Here is a 23431-nt window from a genome sequence, read left to right as displayed (position 1 = left end):
AAAAGAGGAAGGGAATGAATCTGAAATTCAAAGTTTTAAAATGAAATATTCAAATATATATATATATATATACAGGCACTGGGGCATAGAGATCCACTGGAAAAGTCCAAAGGGGTATGGGAGAAAATATGGGAGAGAGCAGATTGGTGGAGGGGATATCCTGTGGGACTACTATTTTGGGGCAGTGGGTAGGGGAAAAACAGGGAGAAAATTTGTAACTCAAAATCTGGCGGAAATGAATGATGTAAATCTGAAGTTAATAAAGCATTTGAAAAAAAAAAAAGTAGAATAACTCAAAAGTCAAAAGAGGTCCCAAAAAGCCAATGAGGAGAAGAATGCCTTAAAAAGCCAAATTTGCCAGATGAAAAAGGAATTTCAAAAACTCACTGAAGAGAACTGGAACAATTGGATGCTAATGACTTTATAAGAAATCAAGATACTATAAAACAGATCCAAACAAATGAAAAAATTGAAGGCAATGTGAAATATCTCATTGGAAAAACCACTGACCTGGAAAATAGATCCAGGAGAGAGAATTTTAAAATTATTGGACTACCTGAGAGCCATGATCAAAAAAAGAACCTAGAAGTCATCCTTCAAGAAACTCTCAAGGAAAATTACCCTGATATTTTAGAACCAGAGGGCAAAATAGATATTTAAAGAATTAATAGAAATTGAAAGAATTCACAGACCACCTCTTGAAAAGATCCCAAAAAGAAAACTCCTAGGAATATCATCGCCAAATTCCAGAGTTCCCAGGTCAAGGAGAAAATATTACAAGCAGCCAGGAAGGAATAATTTTAATATTGTGGAAACACAATCAGGATAACACAAGATCTGGCAGCTTCTACATTAAGGGATCGAAGGGCTTGGAATATGATATTCCGGAGGTCAGAATCCCCTACCCAGCAAAACTGAGTATAATGCTTCAGGGGAAAATATGGTCAGTCAATGAAACTTTCAGGCATTCTTTTTTCTTTCTTTCTTTTTTTTTGGAGGGGGCAAGGCAGGGCAATTGGGGTTAAGTGACTTGCCCAAAGTCACACAGCTAGTAAGTGTTATATGTCTGAGGCCGGATTTGAACTTAGGTTCTTCTGACTCTAGGGCCGGTGCTCTATTCACTGCGCCACTTAAGCCATCCCGACTTTCAGGCATTCTTGATGAAAAAACCATAGCTGAACAGAAAATTTGACTTTGAACTACAAGAAGTAAGAGAAGCATGAGAGGGTAAACTTATTTCATATAAATTATCTCATATAAAAGAGGCAAGAGAACACTGTTATAATGGAGGGAAAGAGCAGGAAGGTGAAAGGGAATGGGTCAACCTTACTCTCATTGAATTTGGCTTAAGGGGGGAATAACATACATTCAATTGGGTAGCTTACCCTACAGAAAAGCAAGGGGGAAGGGGATAAGGGTGACAGAAAGGAGGGCAGACTCGGGGAGAGGACAGTTAGAAGGAAACACTTTTGAAAAGGGACAGGGTTAAAGTAGAAAAAGAACAATTTGGGGTGGGATAGGAGGGAGGGAAATATAGTCTTTCACAATATAACTACTATGGAAATGTTTCGTGTAACTACACATGTACAACTTATGCTGAATTGCTTGTCCTCCCAGTGGGGGTGGGTGAGGAGGAAAGAAGGGAAAGACTCTGGAACTCAAAAGTTTCAAAAACCAAATGTTAATGCATGTTACATGCAACTGGAAATAAGATATACAGGCACTGGGGTATAGAAATCCATCTTGCCCTACTAGAAAATCAGGGGGGAGATGGGGGAGGAAATAAGAGAGAATAGATTAGGGGAAGGAGTATTCAGCTCGCAATTTTGGGGTGGTGGGTAGGAGGAAGAAAGGGAGAAAAATCTGTAACTCAAAATCTTGTGGAAATGAATGTTGAAAACTAAAAATAAATTAATAAAAAAAAAAGAATTCATCACCAAATGGCCAGACTACAGATGAGCTTCTCTTTTATTTAAGGAAGCTGGTCCTCGGAAAGAAGTTTTGTTGTCAGGTTTGTAGATGCCAATTAAAACAATAAAAGTATTTTTAAAATCCAGAAGCAAATATGCAGTTAATGTAAATAGTACAGCTTTTGGGGTATATATATTAAAGTTGCTTTAATTTATTTAAACCACAACAAAACAAAAAAGATGTATGCTTTGAGTACCAACAGTTGAGAGGTCAACTAGGTAAAGAAACTTCCTATTGCATTAATTCTATTTTGCTCAAATTCAAACACCAGAGGAATATAGTTTGGTTAAAGAACGTACCTATGTGCAGGCCTTTGCCATGTTGGTTTCAGTACACAGAAGACAGAGGAGGAATATTCCTGAAATATATATACTTGATCAAGGCCAATTTAGAGGGGAAAAAAAAGTCTCTTAGAGACTGAGATCTATGAGACTATTTACCTCTTATATCTCCACTTGGGCTTAGCACAACAATTTTATTAAGTACCTGTGTGAAATGTTCAATGAATACATTAATCAGAAGGTAACATAACCCCCAAATTATTGATATGAATTTTATTCCCTGGTGGTAACTTAAAACTTGTAAATACAGAAATATTTATAGCTGCTCTATATGTGATAGGAAAAGTAAAACAGTCAACTGGAAAAGAGCTAAATAAATGGTTGTATAGCAGATAGAAGAGCAATGGGACTGCAATTAGAAAGAACTGAGTTCAAATCTACCCTCAGATACTTACTGGCTATGACCCTGGGTAAGTCACTTAACCCCTGGTTGCCTGAAGTTTCCTCATCTGTAAAATTGGGATTATAACAGCATTTACCTCCCAAGGTTGTTTTAAGGATCAAATGAGATAATATTTGTATAATATATGATATTTGTGCTTAGTACTGTGCCTTGTTATGTAGTAAGCAAAATAAATGTTAGCTACTATTGTTACCATCATTATTACTAAAATAATGAAAATAAATATGGAAGAAACATGGAAAGACCTATATATATAAAGAGATACTCAACAATACCAGAACTATATACACATCGATTACAACTATATAAAATGAAAAAGCTAGAGATAAACTTTTCATTACAGGACTAAACTGGTCAGAGCAAGAGAAAATGTTAGAGGTGATGTAGTCTGGCTTCCTAAATCACTATTTAAATGTCAATTTCTATCTTGCCCATAGCTTCTTAACCTTTTTTGTGTTTCATGGCCCCCTCTGAATGAAGTTTATAAAAGCACAAAATAAAATAGTATTACAATGGAACCAAATATTCTGAAATACAGATACCAAAATATTTTGGAAAAACAAGTTCATCTACTGAAGGTTAAGAACCCTGTTCCCCAGGGAAGGTGCTGTTTCTCCTTGTTTTTGTATTTGTACTCCTAGCCTCTAGCGCTTAAGAAGTGCTTAATAAATGTTTGAGTTAAACTGAATTTCTTCTTATTAATGATTCTTATTTATAATTTAATTGTTTTTAAATTTAAACAATTGATGATCTATTACAGAAAATGCTATCTTCCAGGGCAAAGAAAAATTAAATGTTTTATATTAGATGGTATGGAGATATGACCCCGAATGGGAATAGGAATGCTGTCAGCCCCAGCATGTAAATTCACACACTGCTGCATCTTGTACTTGTCTAATGTGCACAGAACTTCAGTGGTGGTTCTTAAGATAGTCGAAGAAGAATGATATGGAGGAAGAGAGGGGCTGGAAGAGGTGTCATTATTTTGCTGGTTCTGAGAAAATGGAGATCCACTGATGGGGGATGAGGGGCCCTAAACAAATGACACAGTATTTAACAAAAAGCCCCACAGCAGAATTCCTCTAACTAGAAGGAACTGCTCAGGGAAATAGATTTTATACTAATGAGCAAATTCAGTTGCATGAACCTAAAAATCCTATTTTGGAAGAAGTATATATATAATAAAGTCCTTGAAAGGAAAAAGATATAAAGTGAGCTCTAACCTTGGTATTGTCTGTATAATAAAAATATCTTGACCACGAACAGATTCTTTTATTTCAACTCTTGTTTCTGAAAAGGGAAGAAAAAGATTTTAAACACAGCTTATAGTTCAAATAATACAGCTGAAGGTATATTTGTTAAGTTTTCACATATGATTATACATTATTATGTGTCTGCCACATAATCAACTTCTCTCTGTCTCTCTGCTTACTTTCCGGGTTCAACTCTGAGAAAGTCAGCTCTACCGAATGCCTCCATGTCCTCACTCTCTTCTTAACCCTCTGAAATATGACTTCTAACATCTTTCAGATGAAACCATTCTCTCCAATGATCTCCTAAGTGCTAAACCCAATGGCCCATTCTCAGTCCTCAGCCTTTTTGAGCTCCTTGCATTATCTGACACTGCTACGCCTACTTCTTTGGCACCTCCTCCTACTTCTTTGTCTGGGGGGAAGAGGACCCTAAAGATCCATTCAAGGCAGACTTTTTTGATATGTTGGTTAGCTCTGTCAAACTATTTTTTCACTTTTTACCAGGGATTGCTCTCTGGGGTGAAAGGAGGGTGGAATGCATTAGGAAATGTGGATGATATAAAAATAAAAAAACATAACTTCACTACTGTATTCCTCTCTTTTGTCATCTTTGCCAATCATATGTCAAAAATTGTCATTTTTGTATCTTTACCAATTTGATGGGAGGTGTAACCTTGAAGTCATATTAATTTGTATTTCAGTTGTAATTAGAGATTTGGGGTATTTTTAATGTGGTTATTGATAGCTTGATTTTCTACTGGAAAAAAAAAGTAGTCTTCTCATATTGGAAACACATGGCAATGAAATAAAAATCAGTAACACTGAAACAAAACCTCCTTCCATGTGGTATGCACCAGATTTTTTTTTTAACTACTAATACACTGAAGGCTCTTTGAGGGCCAAGAGCTGTGTTGTTTTTTTCATCTTTCTGTTCATAGTACATTGGATCAAACTGTCAGCTCTTAAGTGCTTGTTGAATTAACACCAAAAGGCTAACATTTTCTAAATAAATATTTCTGGGATCCTGGATAATGGATAGTGATGCACACTGGGAAAAAGAGAACATAAAGGACAAGAGGTGAACACGGAACCTAAATCCAGGTTCTGCCACTTACCATGTTTATGACCTTATCACCTCTCTAGACCCAGTTTCCTCACATGTAAAATGAGGTGGGACTGGCCTTGAAAGTCTCCTACAATTCTAAATCTAAGATCCTACTTATCCCTACTGCTAAGGAAGAAACTCTCTGTATGCAAAAGACTCTGAATGGTTTCTAAAAATGTTGGATAACCAAACTTAGTTCTAAACTATGCTAAGGTACTGAATTAAGGTAAAATTCTCACCTCCATTTGTCTCCTGGTACACAACAGACTTTCCCAACTCAGCACCAAGACGCCTGCAGAAGGAAAAAAACAGATTAATAATTTTTCTTTCTTTCTTTTTCTTCTATAGAATTCTGTGGTCATTATAATTATATTATATTCTTTTTTACTTTCCATTTACATTGTTATTTCTTACTGAAGGCACTGTTCTCCTGGTTCTAATTTTTTTATATCAGTTAATGTCTTCCCATGCTTCTCTGAATCTTTCATAATTTATGGCTTAGTACAATACAATAATATTCTATTACATTTTTGTACCACCATTTGTTACATCATTCCCAGTCAATAAGTATCTACTTTGTTTCTAGTTCTTTGCTATCACTAAAGAGCTGCTATGAGTATTTTGGCATGTATGTGAGATTTATTTCTATCTTTAACTAATGTGGGGTACAAGTGGTATTTCTGGGTCAAATTTTCTGGGTCTTAGATACTTTTTAAAGAAAGCATATTTCTAGTGGCACAGTGAATAAAGCACTGGCCCTCGAGTCTGGAGGACCTAAGTTCAAATCTGGCCTCAGGCACTTGACATACAGCCCTGTGACCCTGGGCAAGTCACTTAATCCCAACTGCCCTGCTTTCCCCCATCCAAAATGAAAAAAGAAAGAAAGCATATTTCCAAATACAGTTGAACTAATTTACAGTTATACTGTCAGTTTGCCATTCTTTCTGGAGCCCATTCAACACTATTTCCATTTTTGCCAATCTTTGGGGTTCTCAGGTAAAATCACAGGGTTGTTCTGATGAGTATTTTCCTATTAATGATCTGAAGCAATCTTTCATATGATTGGTTAATAGTTTTTACAACTATTTTAAGGATCATTTATTCATATCCTTTGACCACATTGGGAAATGGCCTTAGGTATACTACATATTTGAGTTAATTCCCTATGTGTTTTGTATATAGAGATATCTTATTCAAAGCCCCCCATCACTAGATTTCTTTGTTATAAAAATGTATTCTTTCCATCGATGCAAAACCTTTTCAGTTTCATGGGCAATTAGTTTTTCATGTATTTTATTTAATATAAAAGGCATACAAGTAAAAAATATCAACTATCATCCAGTTAAATGGTCACTATTAGTAGCACTACTTTCTAACACCAAAGATTCAACAGCGAAGATATTCTGCAGCCAGGAATGCACTATATACTATACCAGAAGTGCCATACTACAACTGTGTGTATACAAACCCATCTTTTATACACAGAAACTGAATATATTTCATGTATGGATTCTATAACTAATTATATTTACCATTACTTCAATTGATAGATGAAGATTGACTACTTCACTGCAGACTGACCACTGTTAACTACAGATGCCAACAACCACGTTTTTTGTTTTAATGGTGTAGTAAAGTGGTTCTTCTACTACCCCCCACAAAAGTGGATATGAGTGGCATGATGGTCACCAATTTCTGTATCCTACATCCCAGAAAGAAGTCTTCCAGTCAGGATTTGAGCTTTACAATACTGTAAAAGCCTCACAACGAGAGAGAAGAGACAAAAGAAGAGGAAGAGTTTGACCCCATGTTTTTTTTTTTTGAGGGCAGTTGGGGTTAATGGCTAGCTTTTGTGTTAAGTGTCTGAGGTTGGATTTTAACTCAGGGCCGGTAATTTACTGTGCCACCTAGCCTCCCATGTTTTTCTTTTTCTAATTTTTTTAATTTTTTATTATTTTTTATATTCTTTTTGTAATTCTTTTTATTTTTTAGTTTACATCACTCATTTCCACAAGATTTTGAGCTAAAAATTTTCTCCCCATTTTTCCCCTACCCACTACCCCAACACAGCAATCTCACTGAATTATCCCCTTCCCCAATCTGCTCTCTCCTATATCTTCCCCCATGCTCCCTTCAACTTTCCAACAGGGCATGGTGGATCTCTATGCCCCAGTACCTGTATATCTTATTTCCCAGTTACATGTAAAATAATAATAATAATATATTTTTTAAACATTTGATTTTAAACCTTTGAATTCCAGATTCTTTCCCTACCTCCCTCGTCACCCACCCTTACTGGGAAGATAAGCAATTCAAAAGAGGTTGTACATGTGCAGCTATGCAAAACATTTTCATAGTGGATACACATTGTGGAAGACTGCCAATATTTCTCTCCATCAGATCCCATGTCCCACTTACTCTATTCTCTACTTTTATCCTGTCCCTTTTCAAAAGTGGGTGTTTCCAACTTGCCTCTCCTCCAGCCTCCCCTCCCTTCCATCATCCCCCCTCTCTTCCCCTTCCCCCCTACTCTCCTGTAGGGTGAGAGAACCTATTTAGTGTGTATGTCATTCCCTCCCTAAGCCAAATTCATTGAGAATAAAGTTGACTCACTCCCTTTTGCCTTCCTGTTCTTCCCCTCCATTGTAACAGTTTTCCCTTACCTCTTCTATATGAGATAATTTACCCCATTCTATCTCTCCCCATCTCTCTCATTATATTCCTCTCACCTCTTAATTTCACCTTTTAAGTATCATCCCTTCCTATTCAACTGATCCTGTACCCTTTGTCTATGTATACCTGTACACATATTCACATATGTATTCATATGCCCATATACCCTCCTATATAGACATATATGTATGAATATATGTATATATATATGCATATATATATATACACACACACATTTCTATTCCCTTCAACTATTCTCATACTGAGAATTTTCATAAGTTACAATTATCATTTTTCCACATAGGAATGTTAATAGTTCAACTCTGATAAGTTCCTTATGATTCCTTTTCCCTGTCTACCTTCTCGTGCTTCTCTTGCTTCTTGTATCTGAATATCAAATTTTCTATTCAACTCTGGTTTTTTCATCAAGAATGCTTGAAAGATGGGGCAGCTAGGTGGCACAGTGAATAGAGCACCGGCCCTGTAATCAGGAGGACCCGGGTTCTGATCCGGCCTCAGACACTTACCACAAAAAATAGCCATGTGACATTGGGTAAGTCACTTAACCCCAATTGCCCTCCAAAAAGCAAAAAAAAAAAAAAAAAGAATGCTTGAAAGTCCTCTATTCCATTAAATGACCATATTTTCCCCTGAAACATGATACTCAGTTTTGCTGGATAGGTGATTCTTGGTTTTAATCCCAGCTCCTTTGACCTCCAGAATATGATATTCCAAGCCCTTGAATCCCTTAGTGTAGAACCTGCCAGATCCTGTGTTATCCTGATTGTGTTTCTACAGTATTCAAATTGTTTCTTCCTGGCTGCTTGTAATATTTTCTCCTTGATCTGGGAACTCCGGAACCTGCTATAATATTCCTAGGAATTTTCTTTTGGGGATCTTTTTCAGGAGGTGATGGGTGGATTCTTTCAACCTCTATTTTGCCCTCTGGTTCTAAAACATCAGGGAAATTTTCCTTGAGAATTTCTTTTTTTTTTTAATTATTTTTATTCTTTTTTTCTCTCTTTTTTTATTTTTTTAGTTTACATCATTCATTTCCACAAGATTTTCAGTTACCAATTTCCTCCCCAATTTTCCCTAACCACCACCCCAAAACAGCATTCCCACTGAACATCCCCTCCTGTTCTCTCCCATATCTTCCCCTGTTCCTCCTTCGACTTTCCAGTAGCGCACAGTGGATCTAGATGCCCAAGTGCCTGTATATCTCATTTACATGTAAAATATTAAAAATAATATGTATATATATTTTTAAACATTTGACTTTAAAACTTTAGATTCCAGACCTTTTCCCTTCCTCCCTTGTCAATCACCTTCACTGGAAAGATAAGCAATTCAATACAGGTTGTACATGAGTAGCTATGCAAAACATTTCCATAGTGGATATATTGTGGAAGACTAACTATATTTCCCTCTATTCTATCCTACCCCCCACTTATTCTATTCTCTATTTTGATCCTTTCCCTTTTCAAAACTGGGTATTTCCAACTACCCTCCCCACTTCCTGCCCTCCCTTCCATTATCTGCCCCGCTTTCCCTTCCCCTCTACTCTCCTATAGGGTGAGATACCCTATTTAGTGTGCATATTATTCCCTCCCTAAGCCAAATTCAATGAGAATAAGGTTGACTCATTCCCTTTTGCCTTCCTGTTCCTCCCCTCCATTGTAACAATTTCCCCTTGCCTCTTCTATATGAGATAATTTATCCCATTCTGTCTATCCCCATCTCCTCTCATTATATTCCTCTCTCACCTCTTATTTTTGCCTTTTAAGTATCATCATTTCCCATTCAGTTGGTCCTGTGCCCTCTGTCTATGTATACCTGTACACATATATACCCATACTCACATATGTATTCATACACCCTCCTATATAGACATATATATGTGTGTATACGTATATACACAATACATACATACATATATATATATACATACATTTCTATTCCTTTCAGCTATTCTCATACGGAGAAAAGTTTCATAAGTTACAATTATCATTTTTCCATGTAGGAATATTAGTTCAGCTTTGATAAGTTCCTTATGGTTTCTTTTCCCTGTTTACCTTCTCAAGCTTCTCTTGCTTCTCTGTATCTGAATGTCAAATTTTCTATTCAACTCTGTTTTTTTCATCAAGAATGCTTGAAAGTCCTCTATTCCACTGAATGACCATATTTTCCCCTGGCACATGATACTCAGTTTTGCTGGGTAGGTGATTCTTGGTTTTAATCCCAGCTCTTTTGACTTCTGGAATATCGTATTCCAAGCCCTTCGATCCCTCAATGTGGAAACTGCCAGGTCCTGTGTAATCCTGATTGTGTTTCCACAATATTCAAATTATTTCTTCCTGGCTGTTTGTAATATTTTCTCCTTGATTTGGGAACTCCATAATCTGGCTATAACATTCCTAGGAGTTTTCTTTTTGGGATATTTTTCAGGAGGTGATCGGTGGACTCTTTCAACCTCTATTTTGCCCTCTGGTTCTAAAACATCAGGGCAATTTTCCTTGAGATTTTCTTGAAGGATTATTTCTAGGTTCTTTTTTTGATCATGGCTCTCAGGTAGTCCAATAATTTTTAATTATCTCTCCTGGATCTATTTTCTAAGCCAGTAGTTTTTCCAATGAGATATTTCACATTGCCTTCTATTTTTTCATTTGTTTGGATCTGTTTCCAAACAAAGTCACTAGCTTCCATTTGCTCCAATCTAATTCTGAAGAAATTATTCTCTTCAATGAGCTTTTGAGATTCTTTTTTCATCTGGCAAATTCAGCTTTTTAAGGCATTCTTCTCCTCACTGGCTTTTTGAATCTCTCTTGTCATTTGAGTTAGTCTATTTTTTGAGGCATTATTTTCTTCAGTCAGGTTGTTGACTTGCTTTTCATGATTTTCTTGCATCATTCTCATTTCTCTTCCCAATTTTTCCTCTACCTCTTTTATTTGGTTTTCAAAATCCTTCTTAAGCTCCTCTGTGGCCTGTAACCAATTCACATTTTTCCTGGAAGCTTTTGGTGAAGGAATTCTGACTGTCTTTCTGCCGTTCCATGCTTTGATCCTTTTTGTCCCCCAAAAAGGAATCCAAAGTCAGATTTCTGTGCTTGCTTTGCTTCCTTTGCTTGCTAATGCTGCCACTCAATTACTTGACTTCTGAGCTTTTGCCACAGTAGAACTCTGCTTCCAGAGAGGAGAGCTTTGTCCCAAATTGCTGGGGTTTTCTCAGCTGCCTTAGTTGGCTGCCCTCTCTGGAGTCTCTACATGCTCTGGCACCTGGTCATGTACCCGAAGACCTCCATCCTAGACAGCAATCCAGATCCAAGCAGGTTAAAGCAAGAGCGATTACTCCTCAGAATGGTTGCTTGGTCCCCCTACAATCTGCAGGCCAGGAGCTCTGAAGCAGCCATGTGGCGGCAGCTGCCACATGGCCACAGCGCCGCTTTTTGCCCTGGGGGCAAAGTGCAAACCCCCTTCCCCAATTCCCAGGTCCCAAAGTCCACAACTGCAATGACTTCTCACTTTATCCTTAGCATCTATGAGTTGATAATTCTGGAAACCGCCACAGCTGCTGGTGATCTGAAGTCCTTCCAGCCAGTGGCTGGTCGTAGACACCCTGAGGCTAAAACCTCAGGGCTTGCGAGGGGCTACAAGCCCAACAAGCTGCCCTGGCCACTTCCTGCCAGCTTGTTGGGCTGTCCTCAGTGGGAGGGTTAGCTTCTCTGTGTCTTTTGTGGGTTCTGTAGCTCCATAGTTTGTTCAAAGTCACCTTTTACATGAATTGGAGGAGGTGGAAGTGGGAGCGCCAAGGAAGTCCTGTTTCTACTCCGATGTCTTGACTCTGCCACCCCCCCCATGTTTTTCAAGTGAGGAAACAAAAGGGTATGGCTAAAGGCTACACATCGTGCACAATGCTACAAACCTGATCTTTAGCATTACCTCTCATTGCACTCATAATCACAAGTCTGCCCTTCAATCTTAAACACATCGTGGGACTGTTTTTGTTTTGTTTTTGTTTTTTTGGAAGGGGAAGAAGGATCATGGCCTGTGATTTCACTGGCATATGGATTCTGAGGTAGAAGTAAGGTCTTTCATTTCATTAAGACACTGGAATTCCCAAATAAGTTGAAAAACCAGGCTAAAAATCAGAAACTATATTCTTACTCCTATGAAACACAGTGGATAGAGAGCTGTCTTTAGCATTAGGAAGACATGGGGTCAAATCCAACCTTTGACCCATGCTGACCATGTGACCATGGGCACTCTTGAGTATTAACCCCTATCTATAAATGAGAAGTTAAGACTATCTAGTCTTTATGCTCCAACACTATCACCCTATAGCCTGGGCTAAAAATAAAAAGTCATAATTTTGATGTCATTTCCAAAAGTTAAAGATAATTTAACATGAGTTGGACATAAAGTCCAACAGCATGTCTATATTTGTATTTTCCCATCTGATGTACGGAAGAATAGAAAAAAATAATCAAGCTACTTCTAGAAAAGACTTAGAATTAATGCTGATTCTTTCTAGATGTACCCTAAGAACAAGTCCTTAAGAGTGAAACTTCTTTTCCATTCAATATTTTGGCTGGGAAAGCCAAGAACCAGACATGGATGAGCTTCTCAAGAATTTGGCCTCTAGTTCCTGATAACAGATGTAATGTAAAGGGTTATAGATAAGTCAAATTCTCCTACACACACAGCCTAAGAAAGAGATGAAAAGGACCCCAGATGAAGCAATGATTAAAAAAAAAAAACACCAGAAAAGCCTAGAACAACAGAGAATACAGAAGTCAGTTTTTCCACCCACTTCAGAACTTCAAAAAAAGAGGCAGAAACTGGCAGAGGTTTAAAGGGGGTAGGACCAGGGAAGCCAGTGCAGTCTGATAAACAAGCTTGAAGCCTGTAGGCTCTGGGAGAGGAGCTGCATCAGGGAAAGCAGTACAAGTCCTAGCAAATAGGCCAAAAGTCATTAAGTGCTGAAAGGTAGAGCCTGCAAGGAAAACCTGCCTAAATTCCAGTAAAAATGGTTAAAGCCTGCAGGTAATGGGAGAAGAATCCCAGGGAAGCTAGACAAGCCCAGATAAACAAGACTGATAACAACAGGCAAGCTGAATGAGGATGCCCCAGAAAGAGGTCTCAGACCAGCCTAAGCAACCTCCAGTAAATGAGACATGATGCCAGATTTCAGTCCTGGCCTGTCAGAAAATAAGAGGAAGAGAGAGCCTGTCTCCACAGGTCACTACCCAGAGAGAAAGAGCAGAATGTCAGAGGCAACCAAACTGCAGATGGGTCAGAGTCCAAAAAAGAATACCCAACACATCCAAGTAAAGTCCAAGAGGTAAAACCTGAAGAGATAGATATGATGTACAAGTAAAAGCAGAGTCTCAAACAAACAAAAAAAGATTCTTTCATAAGGACTTTAAGAGTGCCAGGAAGAAACAAAGATATAAAAATGAAATGAGAGAAAACCTGAAAAGAGAATAAATAGATTAATAACTTATCTAACTTGTGGGCATCTTGAAAAATGGAATATTCAAAATTCAAAAACTCCATGAAATTTCAAAAAATATCAGAACAAAGTTCACTTATCACAACCCAGGATCCTGGCAATAGAAATCAGTTCTTTTGGAAGAAGGATAAGGAAGATGGCCAAAGTATCAGGGAAAAAAAATTTAAGATCCATCAAACTCCCTGAAAACTAAGACCAAATATAAACAAACAAAAACAAAACACAAATACAATATTTTAAAAAACAATGAAAAAAAAAACTTCCCAAATCTTGGGCAAAGTTAAAACAGAAAGAATCTGCCAAGCATATATACATCTCACTAAGTTGTGCATCATGGCTTTACAAAAAGTGACCATGTGCCAGAGCATAAGGACACCTAACATAATTACAGAAAAGCAAAATATCAAATGTGTACTTTACTAACTGAAACACCAAGAGGGAAATTTGAAGAAAAGATTCAAAATCAAAGAATAAATAATTTAATCCTAAAGAACTGATGGGAGGTAGATCTAAGATGTTAAAGCAGCATGAAGTAGTACAGTGAGTTCCTTGCCAATTCTTCCAAACAGATTTAAAAAACCAGAATGAATCCGGATGGACAATCCAAGGAAAAGCCACAGGTAGTAATTTTTCTGTCACAAGGAAACAAATGCCTGTAGATACTGGGTGAAAGGGTCTGGTCAGGAGGACTGAACCATACCGCACAGAGTATTTGAGAGGGAGAGAGGTTGTGCACCAGGATAAGATGAGGTCCCAGGGCTATACAAGGGTACTGGGACCAATTGGTTTGACTTTGAAAGTACTGAAAGTTTGCAAGTCCCCAGCCTGTCCCTGAAATTCTAAAATATCCTTAATACCCCCAGCAAAAAGCAATAGCACCAGGGAAGACCTTCCTTCCAAAAGTGCCCCAGAGTCCACTCCTAGCATCAAGTTCCAAGATGGGCTATAGCCTGTGTAAGTATGAGCAAATTAAAAAAAATATATCCCGCTATAAAAAACCATTATGATGACAAGAAGACTCAGGACATGAATGCAAAAGATAATGAGGGGGCAGCTAGGTGGCACAGTGAATAGAACACCAGCCCAGGAGTCAGGAGAACCTGAGTTCAAATCTGGCCTCATACTTAACACAAAAACTAGCGATGTGACCTTGGGCAAATCACTTAACCCCAATTGCCCTACCTTTCCCCCTCCAAAAAAAAAAAGATAATGATTTTAAAACAGCTACATACAAAGCTTCAAAGAAAAACACAGCTTGGGATAAATTCAATTAAAATTCCTGGACTTTTTACTTTGTTTTAATATTTCTTGTTGCCTCATGGAGTAATTGGCTTTTATTTCTTTTGACTCATGTTTTCATTTCAGAATTTCTACTTAACTCTTATCATATCAAGAACACTAGAAAGTCCTCTTTCGTTAAAGGTCAATTTTTTCCCCACTACAGGATTATGCATAGTTTTATAGGATGTTACTCTTGGTTGTCGACCTTTATATTTTACATTCTGAACTAATTCCAAGATTTTCTCTCTTTCATAGAAATTACACCATAATCTTGTGTGGCTTCTATTTAGTCCATTCAGATTTTTAGGCGTTTTTGGCAAAAACAACTGACCTGAAAAACAGACCAAGGGGGGAAAATTCAAGAATCACTGCAAGCAGAAAGAAAGCATTCAAGTACTAAGAAAGAAGTCAGGATCACAGGATTTAGCAGCCACCACTATAAAGGAGCAGAGACCTTAGAATGCAATATTCCAGAAGGTAAAGGATATGGGCTTGCAATCAAGAATAATTTACCCAACAAAACTGAATATAATGCTATTTGAGGAAAAAAATGGCTCTTTAATGAAATAGAGGTCTTCCAAGCATTCCTGATGAAAAGTTCAGAGCTATGTAGGAACTCTGAAGTTTAAAAACAAGTTTGAACACATAAAATGTGTTTATTCATTCAAAATGAACAATGGTTAAAAAAAAAAACCCTAAATGAGGGATAAACTTCTTACATGCCAATATAGAAAGACAATACATGTGGTCCCTCTGGTCAGAGTTCAAAGAGGGTATCCAACTAAAAGTTTTTCTGTTATGACTTGATGACCTTAAAAAAAAAATGGAAAGAGAGTGGAAGGATACACTGGGGGGAAAGGCAAAGTAAAGAAAGGGAATATTATCTCAAATAATAGTAAGGAGTGCATGAGAAGAGCGGCTGACACTTGGAACTTCATTCTCACCTGAAATGGTCAAAAGAAGGAATAGAAATACACATATGTATAGAAATATACTTCATTCAACATGGAAATCAGAGTAAAAAGGGATAGGGTAGATTACAGGAGGGATTAAGTCCTAAGCAAAACAAATTCTAAGAATGAAGGAAAAAATACTTTTTTTTTGAAGTGGCAAAGAATGGAAATCTAAGAAGATGTCCATAAATTAGGGAATTGATAAACAAGTTATGGCATATAGTAAATGTGACAAAACACTACTGAGTTGAACTCTTATCAACATGACTAAACATGATTTCCAGATGACTAATGAAGAAATACGCCACCCACCTTTAATAAAGGTGAAGGATTCAGAATAAGACAAGTATTTTTTAGGACATGATCCACATGGAAATTTGTTTTTATTATACATGTTTGTAATGAGTTTTATTTTTCTTGTCTTCTCAATGGCAGGTGAGTGGTGCAGTCTAGGGTAATTTTTGACTGCTGGCCACCCAAAGAGTCTAAACCCTGCAAGTTCATGACCTGGACTTGGGCCTGAGCAACAAGTAGACTACTCCTGGACTCCACTCCTATCAGCGTGGTGGAAAGTTCTACTGGTTCAGAGTTGAAGAACTGTGGCTCCCCTTTGGTGTGAGTTTCCTGCTCTGGTTATTCCTCTGAAAACTAGGATAGATGCTAGAAATAAGACCCTGCTCTGAGCTTGGGGTGTGAGCCAGACCACTGCTGCTTCCAGCTTCTGAACTTCCTTTCTTCCCCATATAAATCCAGGGCCTCTTTCCCCAGGGATGCCACTCCCCTGCACAGGTCCCTTTCTCACTGTGCTCATCCTTGCTCTGTGATTCAGAACTGGGTAGCAGGCAACAAAGCTTCTAGCTTGCACCTGTCCTGCTGCAGTGTCCCCCTCAGTATAGGACTGGGACCTCCTCTTGGCTGGGTGCACAGCCTCTCCTTAGAGGCTGGAGTGCTCCCCTGGTGCCTGACTAGACTTGATCTCTCTTTTCCCCATATCTGGAGATAAACTAGACAAATGACTTACTGACTTTTTATGGATTTCCCCATCAAGATTCAGTCTATATCTGTCTGAAGGAGTTTGTGGAGGGAAGCCAAACACACTGCTTCCTGTCATTCTACTATCTTGGTTCCCACACTAAGGTGTGCCTATGGGATATTCAGATGGAATTGTCCTGACAGTATGTTATGAGTAACTGGAGCTAAGGACAGAGACTAGGGCTAGATATATAGATTTGGGAGTCATTGGCACAGAGATGGGAGAACTGATGGAAGCTCAAGAGATCACCAGGTAAAGGAGTACATCTAGAGAGTAGAAGTTACCCAATAGAGTGTTGGCACACATCCATAGTTAGTGAGTGTGATGTGGATGACAAAATTATCAAAAGAGACTCATAATTGACCAGAGAGGGAGAAGGTGAACCAGGGGTAGTGTTAACAAAAACCCAAAGAAAAGAGTACAAAAAGAAGGCTGTGACCAATCTCAAGAGATCAAGGAGACTGAGAAAAGGTCAAGAGAAAATTGATAACTTTGGAGAGAGTAGTCTCAGGTAAATGATTGTTTGGAAGTCAGATTGCATGTGTTTAAGAGGAGACTGAGGAGATAAAGTCAAGACACCAAATGAGATGAGTTAGCAAAGATGGTGGTATCTGAGGAAGACTCAGGTGTGTTTGTGAGCAGCAGGGAGGAAACCGTAGATAGGTAGAGATTGAAGATTAGAGAGGATGTTATTGGGAACCATATGCTTGAAAAGAGAGGTGAGATCAAAAGATTCTTAGATAAGAGAAGGGCCACCTCTTTATCAGAGACTACTAGATGGAGTTAAAAGATCTGGAACAGCCTAAGAAGGAATGGGATAGAGAACCAATTTTGTTGCTCAATTGTGACTGATGCTATGTAACCCAACAGGCTTTATCCATGCATGGGATTTGCTTGGAAAAGATAATGGAATGCCTTGGCATATCCTTATCAAGTGTGTCCCCATTTTACAGAGGAGACAAATAAGGATTAAGCAACTTGCCCAGGATCACATATCCAGTAAGCCTCACAGACTGAATCTGAACTCTGAATTCCTGACTCCAGGGTTAGTGGCAACATCGAACAGCCCAGAGAATCAATTAGGGAGGAATAAAATAACTGTGGAATAAATCACTTATCTATTTTACAAGTTTCCTGAACTTTAAAATGAAAGAGAGGGCTGATTAAATTACTTAAGGTACAGACCAGCTTTAACTCAGTGATCATCCCAAAAGAATATAAGCCTGTGGGCAGAAAGTTTTCTTTAAAAAAAACTTTTGGGGCAGCTGGGTGGCCCAGTGAAAAGAGCAGGGGCCCTGGACACCAGGTTCAAATCCAACCTCAGAAACTTAACACTTACTAGCTCTGTGACCTTGGGCAAGTCACTTAACCCCAATTGCCCTGCCTTCCCTCCTCCAAAAAAGACAAAACGAAAAAACAATTCGTACCCCCAGGGCCTTGCACATTGGGAGGAGAAAAAGAACTGCAGGGGAAATTACATATCTATTTTACAAGTTTCCTATCTTTAAAATTAAAGATGTTTGATTAGATTACTTAAGAGTACAGACCAGCTTTAATTCCAAGATCCAAGCAGCCCAACAGAATTGTAAAATTGAGGGCACTGACCTAAGAATTTAGGAGCATAACACTGAGAAAAGAAGGGAATAACAGCTGTCTATGAATCATAGCCACTGGGATCTGGATCAGCTTGATGAATTTGGATAGCACTAACCTCTAAGGAGAAGAAAAAGCTGAGTGCTGGTATCAGTGGCGAGTCTGTAAGTAGTAATGCGGTGTTGAAAATGGAAGGATACCCACATTCCCATCTACTAGTCCTGTTTCATTTGTCTGTTTTTACCAACTAGGAAACAGCCGCAGTGGATATAACTAGGACTTTCCTCAAATGTGATAATGAAAAACTAATTTAAGAAAAAAAATGCCAGACACTCTTCCGGGTTGTCTGTGCAAAGTAGGCCTTGCACCTGTTCTTCCTTCTTTTCCAAACTTGCCTCCCCTCTCTCAGGCCCAAATGCAAAAAGGGAATACTGAACTTAAAGCTGTAAAGTGGCTCTGACACCCTTTAGCATAGCTCCTCTCTTTTACAGATGGGGAAAGTGAGGTCCACAATCGGAGAAATAACACACGCAAGATTCGAACCCTTGTCTCCCGATTCCAAAACCAGCCCCAGCCACCCCTACGTCACGCATGCGTGCCCCTCCCGCTTACTCGGTGATGCGCTTGGCAAGCTCCGTGCAGGCAGCGGTGGAGTTGGCCGAGAAGACCCTGTATCCCGTGCGGGCGGCGTTCATGGTTGGGAAGGCAGCGGGTCGCGCTCGAAGGGCACGAAAGGTCGAGGATACGGACAGCGGGGGCAGCAGCAGCAGCTTCTTGGGCATCGTCCAGCCCTCCGCAGACAGCGCGGGGAGGCAGTAAGAATTACTGAGGCCGAGGTCGAGGCCCCATCCGCCTAGAGAGCAAGCGCGGCGGGGGAAGGGACGAAGTCGGAACAGGAAGGGAGGAGTCGGGTGGTCTCCACTCGAGCCACCAGCAATCTCGGACCTCCCCCGCAGCCCTCAGGGCCCTGGTGACCTCCCGTCCCCCTCCACCCCGCCTCGTGTGCTCCGACCACAGGGAAGAAGCTAGGCCCAGCCCCCTCTTAGAATCCTAGAGGCGCGGGCTAGAGTGTCGTTCCCTCTCGCCTCAGTCTCCTCCTCCAACGGTCTGTCCGAGGCGGTTTCTCTATGGAAAGTGGCGAGGGACTCATCGTTTTCACTTCCGGCCACCAGGGGGACTCTTTCCTCCTCGCAGGTTCGGGCAGTGCCGGGCTAAGGCGGTCCCATGGTTAATGCTTCTGCCCCGATCCAAGATGGCCGACTTCAGGACCGTTGTATTTTTAAATCTGCAGTAGCCGAGTTCCAAAACAATAAAAGTTCTTGGAGTCTAGCTTGTTACATTAGTTGTTTAGAGAGAACTGGAGAGAGAAAGTAGATCCCAGGACTTTCCTCAAGACAGGTCATCCCTGTCCGTGTTCTACGCTCTAGCCCTGTACGTCTATGGCCCTTGGCGCATGCGCGTTTCTGGGGGAAGGGGTAAGCCGATTGGCTGAGCATCCTGTCTTGCACACTGACCATACTGTAATAGATAAAACTCCCCTGAGAAGGCTGGAGGCTCGGATCCTCGATTTATTATGTGAATGTTATCTTACCTGTAGTTATAGGAATAGATTTAGAGTTACAAAGGACCTTAAAGTAGAGGTATGCTGGTAAATGTTTAACATCCGGGTGGTGGAAGGAGGTCATGTGCGCTGGACACACTTTTAAATTTAATTTGCATTATTAACATTTTCTCCATCAAGTCAACAAAACAAATCGAGTTCTAACTTATAGGATTTCCTGATTTCCGAGGTATAAATGCTGACACTAGAAATTTAACATTCGACTATACTTTGAGTTGGGTCCAGCATACCTCTACAATTGTCATCAAGCCCAACCTCCTCCCTTCCAATTTAATAGGTGAGGAAACTAGGGCCCAAGGAGGTTAAATGATTTGCAGAGAGGAACAAAACTGTCTGAGCAGGATTTGACTTTAGGTGACACAAGTCCCTGGCCCTTTCCAGTACAACCCCTTTTCTACTCCTTTAAAGTCAATACAAGGGTTCCTTGAGGGCTCTTCTTTCCAAAGCGTTATAAAAACTTAGATTTCAAAAACCCTTTGAGATTTAGAAACTGACCTTTTATTAAAATGCCATGTTGGCTGACCAGGCCACATGACAGGCTGAGCAGGCACCATCCCATGTCCCAGGTACAGCAATAGCAGTAGCAGCCAGCAACAGCACTGGTCTGGGGCAGAACCTCAGCTTATAAAGACTTGAAACTCCCTGCCTAACCCAGAAGCCTGCCCACTTCTATGCAGGTGAGCTGACTGGGGTAAAGGGCGGAGACCCAGTAGAGGAGGGCAGAGCTGACCCAGCAGACCCCTCACCTCCTTGAGGTAGGGGGGTGGGGAAAACCAGGCACAACATCCTCATGAAGCCTTTTCTGATCTCCACAGCTGCTAGGGCACCCCCCACTCCAAACTACCTTGTATTCATTTTGAATATATTCTTTTTTTGGAGGGAGAAGGCAGGGCAATTGGGATTAAGTGACTTGCCCAAGGTCACACAGCTAGTAAGTGCTAAGTGTCTGAGGTCAGATTTGAACTCAGCTCCTCCCGACTCCAGGACTGGTGTTCTATTCACTGTGCCACCTAGCTGCCCCCATTTTGAATATATTCTGTATAAAGGCAGTGGATTAGAGATAACCCAGCTGAACTCTCTCAACATTCTGCTGTGAACTACTCGAAAATAATGCCTCAAATAAAATTTTGGAGAAACAGAGTCAACAAAAATTCAGAGACATTTTCCTGGCCTAAGAAAACTTAGGAGGTCAGCAGGAGAAGTTTGTCACACAAGGTGGAAGTCTGTCGAGAGGCACCCCTCCCCACACATACACACAGCTACAGCAACAATATTTACAACATCAATGGTAAGGGAGTCAAGGCTACTGTGGTGGCAGGGAAGACAAAGACATAAACTCAGAAGAAAACAATGTGAAAACATCTACAACCAAAGTCTCAAAGAAAAATGCTAATTGAACCCAAGTCCAAGAGTTAAAGAAATGAAAGTAATGTGAGAAAATTATGAAGACAATTAACTACTTGGTAAAAGAGGCACACAAAAAAATACTAAAAGAATACACTTTAAAAGACAGAATTGGCCTAAAGGTAAAAGAAGTACAAAATCTCAGAGAAGAAAATTCCTTAAAAATTAGAATTGGGCAAGTGGAAGTCATGAGGTATGGAGCTGGGAACTCTCTTGAACTCTCCTTATATATTCCCATTTGATGAGGCATTTGCCTGAGGCCATAAGCCTTTTGTTATAGCTCACCCTAATATCAATTACTAGCCTAGCCCTCCATTATCTGTCCTCTCCATGTAGCCTCCAGATTCTTCTCACCCTTAGTCTCTCATCACTGGAGTATGGCCTCATTTGACTCCTCCTGAAGACCCTCTCCAAACTTCTCCTCTAGATTACCCCTAGATTTCTCCGACAACCTTTCTGACCCCATCTTGTCTCCATGAAAAGGGAAGGCCTAAGAATTAGCTAGCCCAGACTTACTCTGTGTCAGATGATTCTGGCCTGCTTATCCAGTACAAGCATCACAGATACTGAGGCTCCTTAAGAGTCTATCCAATATGGCAAACCTTTAATAAACTTTGCTTTGCTTTGCTTTGGCTGAGAGAAGACTTGAGTCAAATTCATTTGGCAGGACCTGGTGTTTTGATATTTTGGGGTCTCGAGCACCCCTAACCTTATACCTCAACAGAAGCTAATTACTCCATGAGACATAAAGAAATAACAAAACAAAATCAATAGAAGAAAATGTGAATATATTCTGCACATGATCATATGTGAAGATGTTGGTTCACACACACTTAGAATGTAAAATCCTTCGCGGCAGTTCACTTTTGTTTTTGTTTTTTTGGTTCTTAATCATGTATTGAAAAGTTTTGAGAATCAAAAGTTTCTAAATTGGTTGAAGTATAAAAACTACATTTCTTTTTTTAAATAAACATTTCTGTTTAATATACATAAGAAGCAAATCACACATATTAAATTTAGATTTTTCTTGATTAAATACACTCCAAACCAAGCAGGTCAACTTCAGTTTGAAAATCTCTTCTATTATTTTCAGAATGTGGAAAAATGCATTTAATTATATAAAAAAATTCAATTAATAAGATTCAGATTCTTGGCTAATCAGGTGCTTTCCATACAATAGTTCATCATTTTCAAAGTGTTCTATTAAAATTCAAGCATACTACCTTATTCAGTTCTTTCCTAAAAATTAACATAATGGCACAAACTGTTAAACTAAATTCTGAAAAATACAATACGAAGTCTTCTATAAACCCTATCCAGACTATACCTCAATTTCTGATTGTTTCTCTTGCCTTAGATAATTAGTCTCTGTTACTTTCTTTGTTCATGTATTGAAAATTTTTTTAAATTTTCTGATTGGATTTTCCAAATGACAGAACAATCACTTTCTTTAAGGGTTGTTTTAAAAAATTATTTTATGAATAAATGCTTTTCCGATTAAAATGACCATGGTCCATCCCTATCATATATTTTAATCCTTCACTAATTTTTTGTCCCATCTACCTTGTTTCAGTTTTCCTGTTAATAAAACTCCAATAATTCAAAAAATATTTTAATATTTAAAATAGTATTTAGACAGATGTTTAATTATTTTTTTTTCCCAAATGCTTAATTAATTTCTGGTTTACTTCATTCATTTCCACCAGATTTTGGGTTACAAATTTTCTCCCCATTTTTTCCCTACCCACCTCCCCCAAAATAGCGGTCCCCCAAGATATCCCCTCCTCTTATTTCCCAATTAGTTGTAAAAATAGTATTAATAATAATAATAATAACAATATATATTTTAAACATTTAGTTTTAAAACTTTGAATTCCAGATTCATTCCCTTCCACCCTTCTCACCCACCCTTACGGGGAAGATAAGCAATTCAATATAGGTTGTACATGCGTAGCTAATGCAAAACATTATCATAATAGATATATTGTAGAAGACTGATTATATTTCCCTCCCTTCTATCCCATCTCCCACTTGATCTATTCTCTACTTTGGTCCTGTCCCTTTTCAAAAGTGTGTGCTTCCAACTTCCCTCCCCTCTAGCCTGCCTTCCCTTCCGTAATCACCCCCCTCTCCTCCCCTTCCCATCTATTCTCCTGTAGGGTGAGATACCCTGTTTAGTGTGTATGTCATTCCTTTCCTGAGCCAAATTCACTGAGTATAAGGTTGACCCATTCCTTTATGCCTTCCTTTTCTCCCCCTCCATTGTACCCATTTTCCCTTGCCTCTTC

General features: G+C 39.2%; 1 protein-coding gene across 1 annotated transcript in view; it reads right to left on the bottom strand.

Moving 5' to 3' along the window:
* The window catches only part of PRPSAP1 (phosphoribosyl pyrophosphate synthetase associated protein 1), a 43571-nt gene extending 23203 nt beyond the window's left edge, over positions 1–20368 (bottom strand). Inside the window, exons 1-3 of the mRNA XM_069076310.1 lie at positions 18731–20368; positions 5313–5365; positions 3939–4005 (exon numbers count right to left, since the gene is read on the bottom strand). Coding sequence (XP_068932411.1) covers positions 3939–4005; positions 5313–5365; positions 18731–18900 — 290 coding nt within the window. The 5' untranslated portion in view covers positions 18901–20368. The remainder of the gene's footprint in view (positions 1–3938; positions 4006–5312; positions 5366–18730) is intronic.
* Positions 20369–23431: the final 3063 nt, after the last annotated feature.

The sequence above is a fragment of the Petaurus breviceps genome, unplaced genomic scaffold (genome assembly GCF_028583685.1).
Source record: "Petaurus breviceps papuanus isolate PSGF00001 unplaced genomic scaffold, PetGlider_PUasm1.0 90925, whole genome shotgun sequence".
In the NCBI taxonomy this organism is placed as follows: domain Eukaryota; kingdom Metazoa; phylum Chordata; class Mammalia; order Diprotodontia; family Petauridae; genus Petaurus; species Petaurus breviceps.
This window is presented reverse-complemented; position numbering and strand designations above follow the sequence as displayed.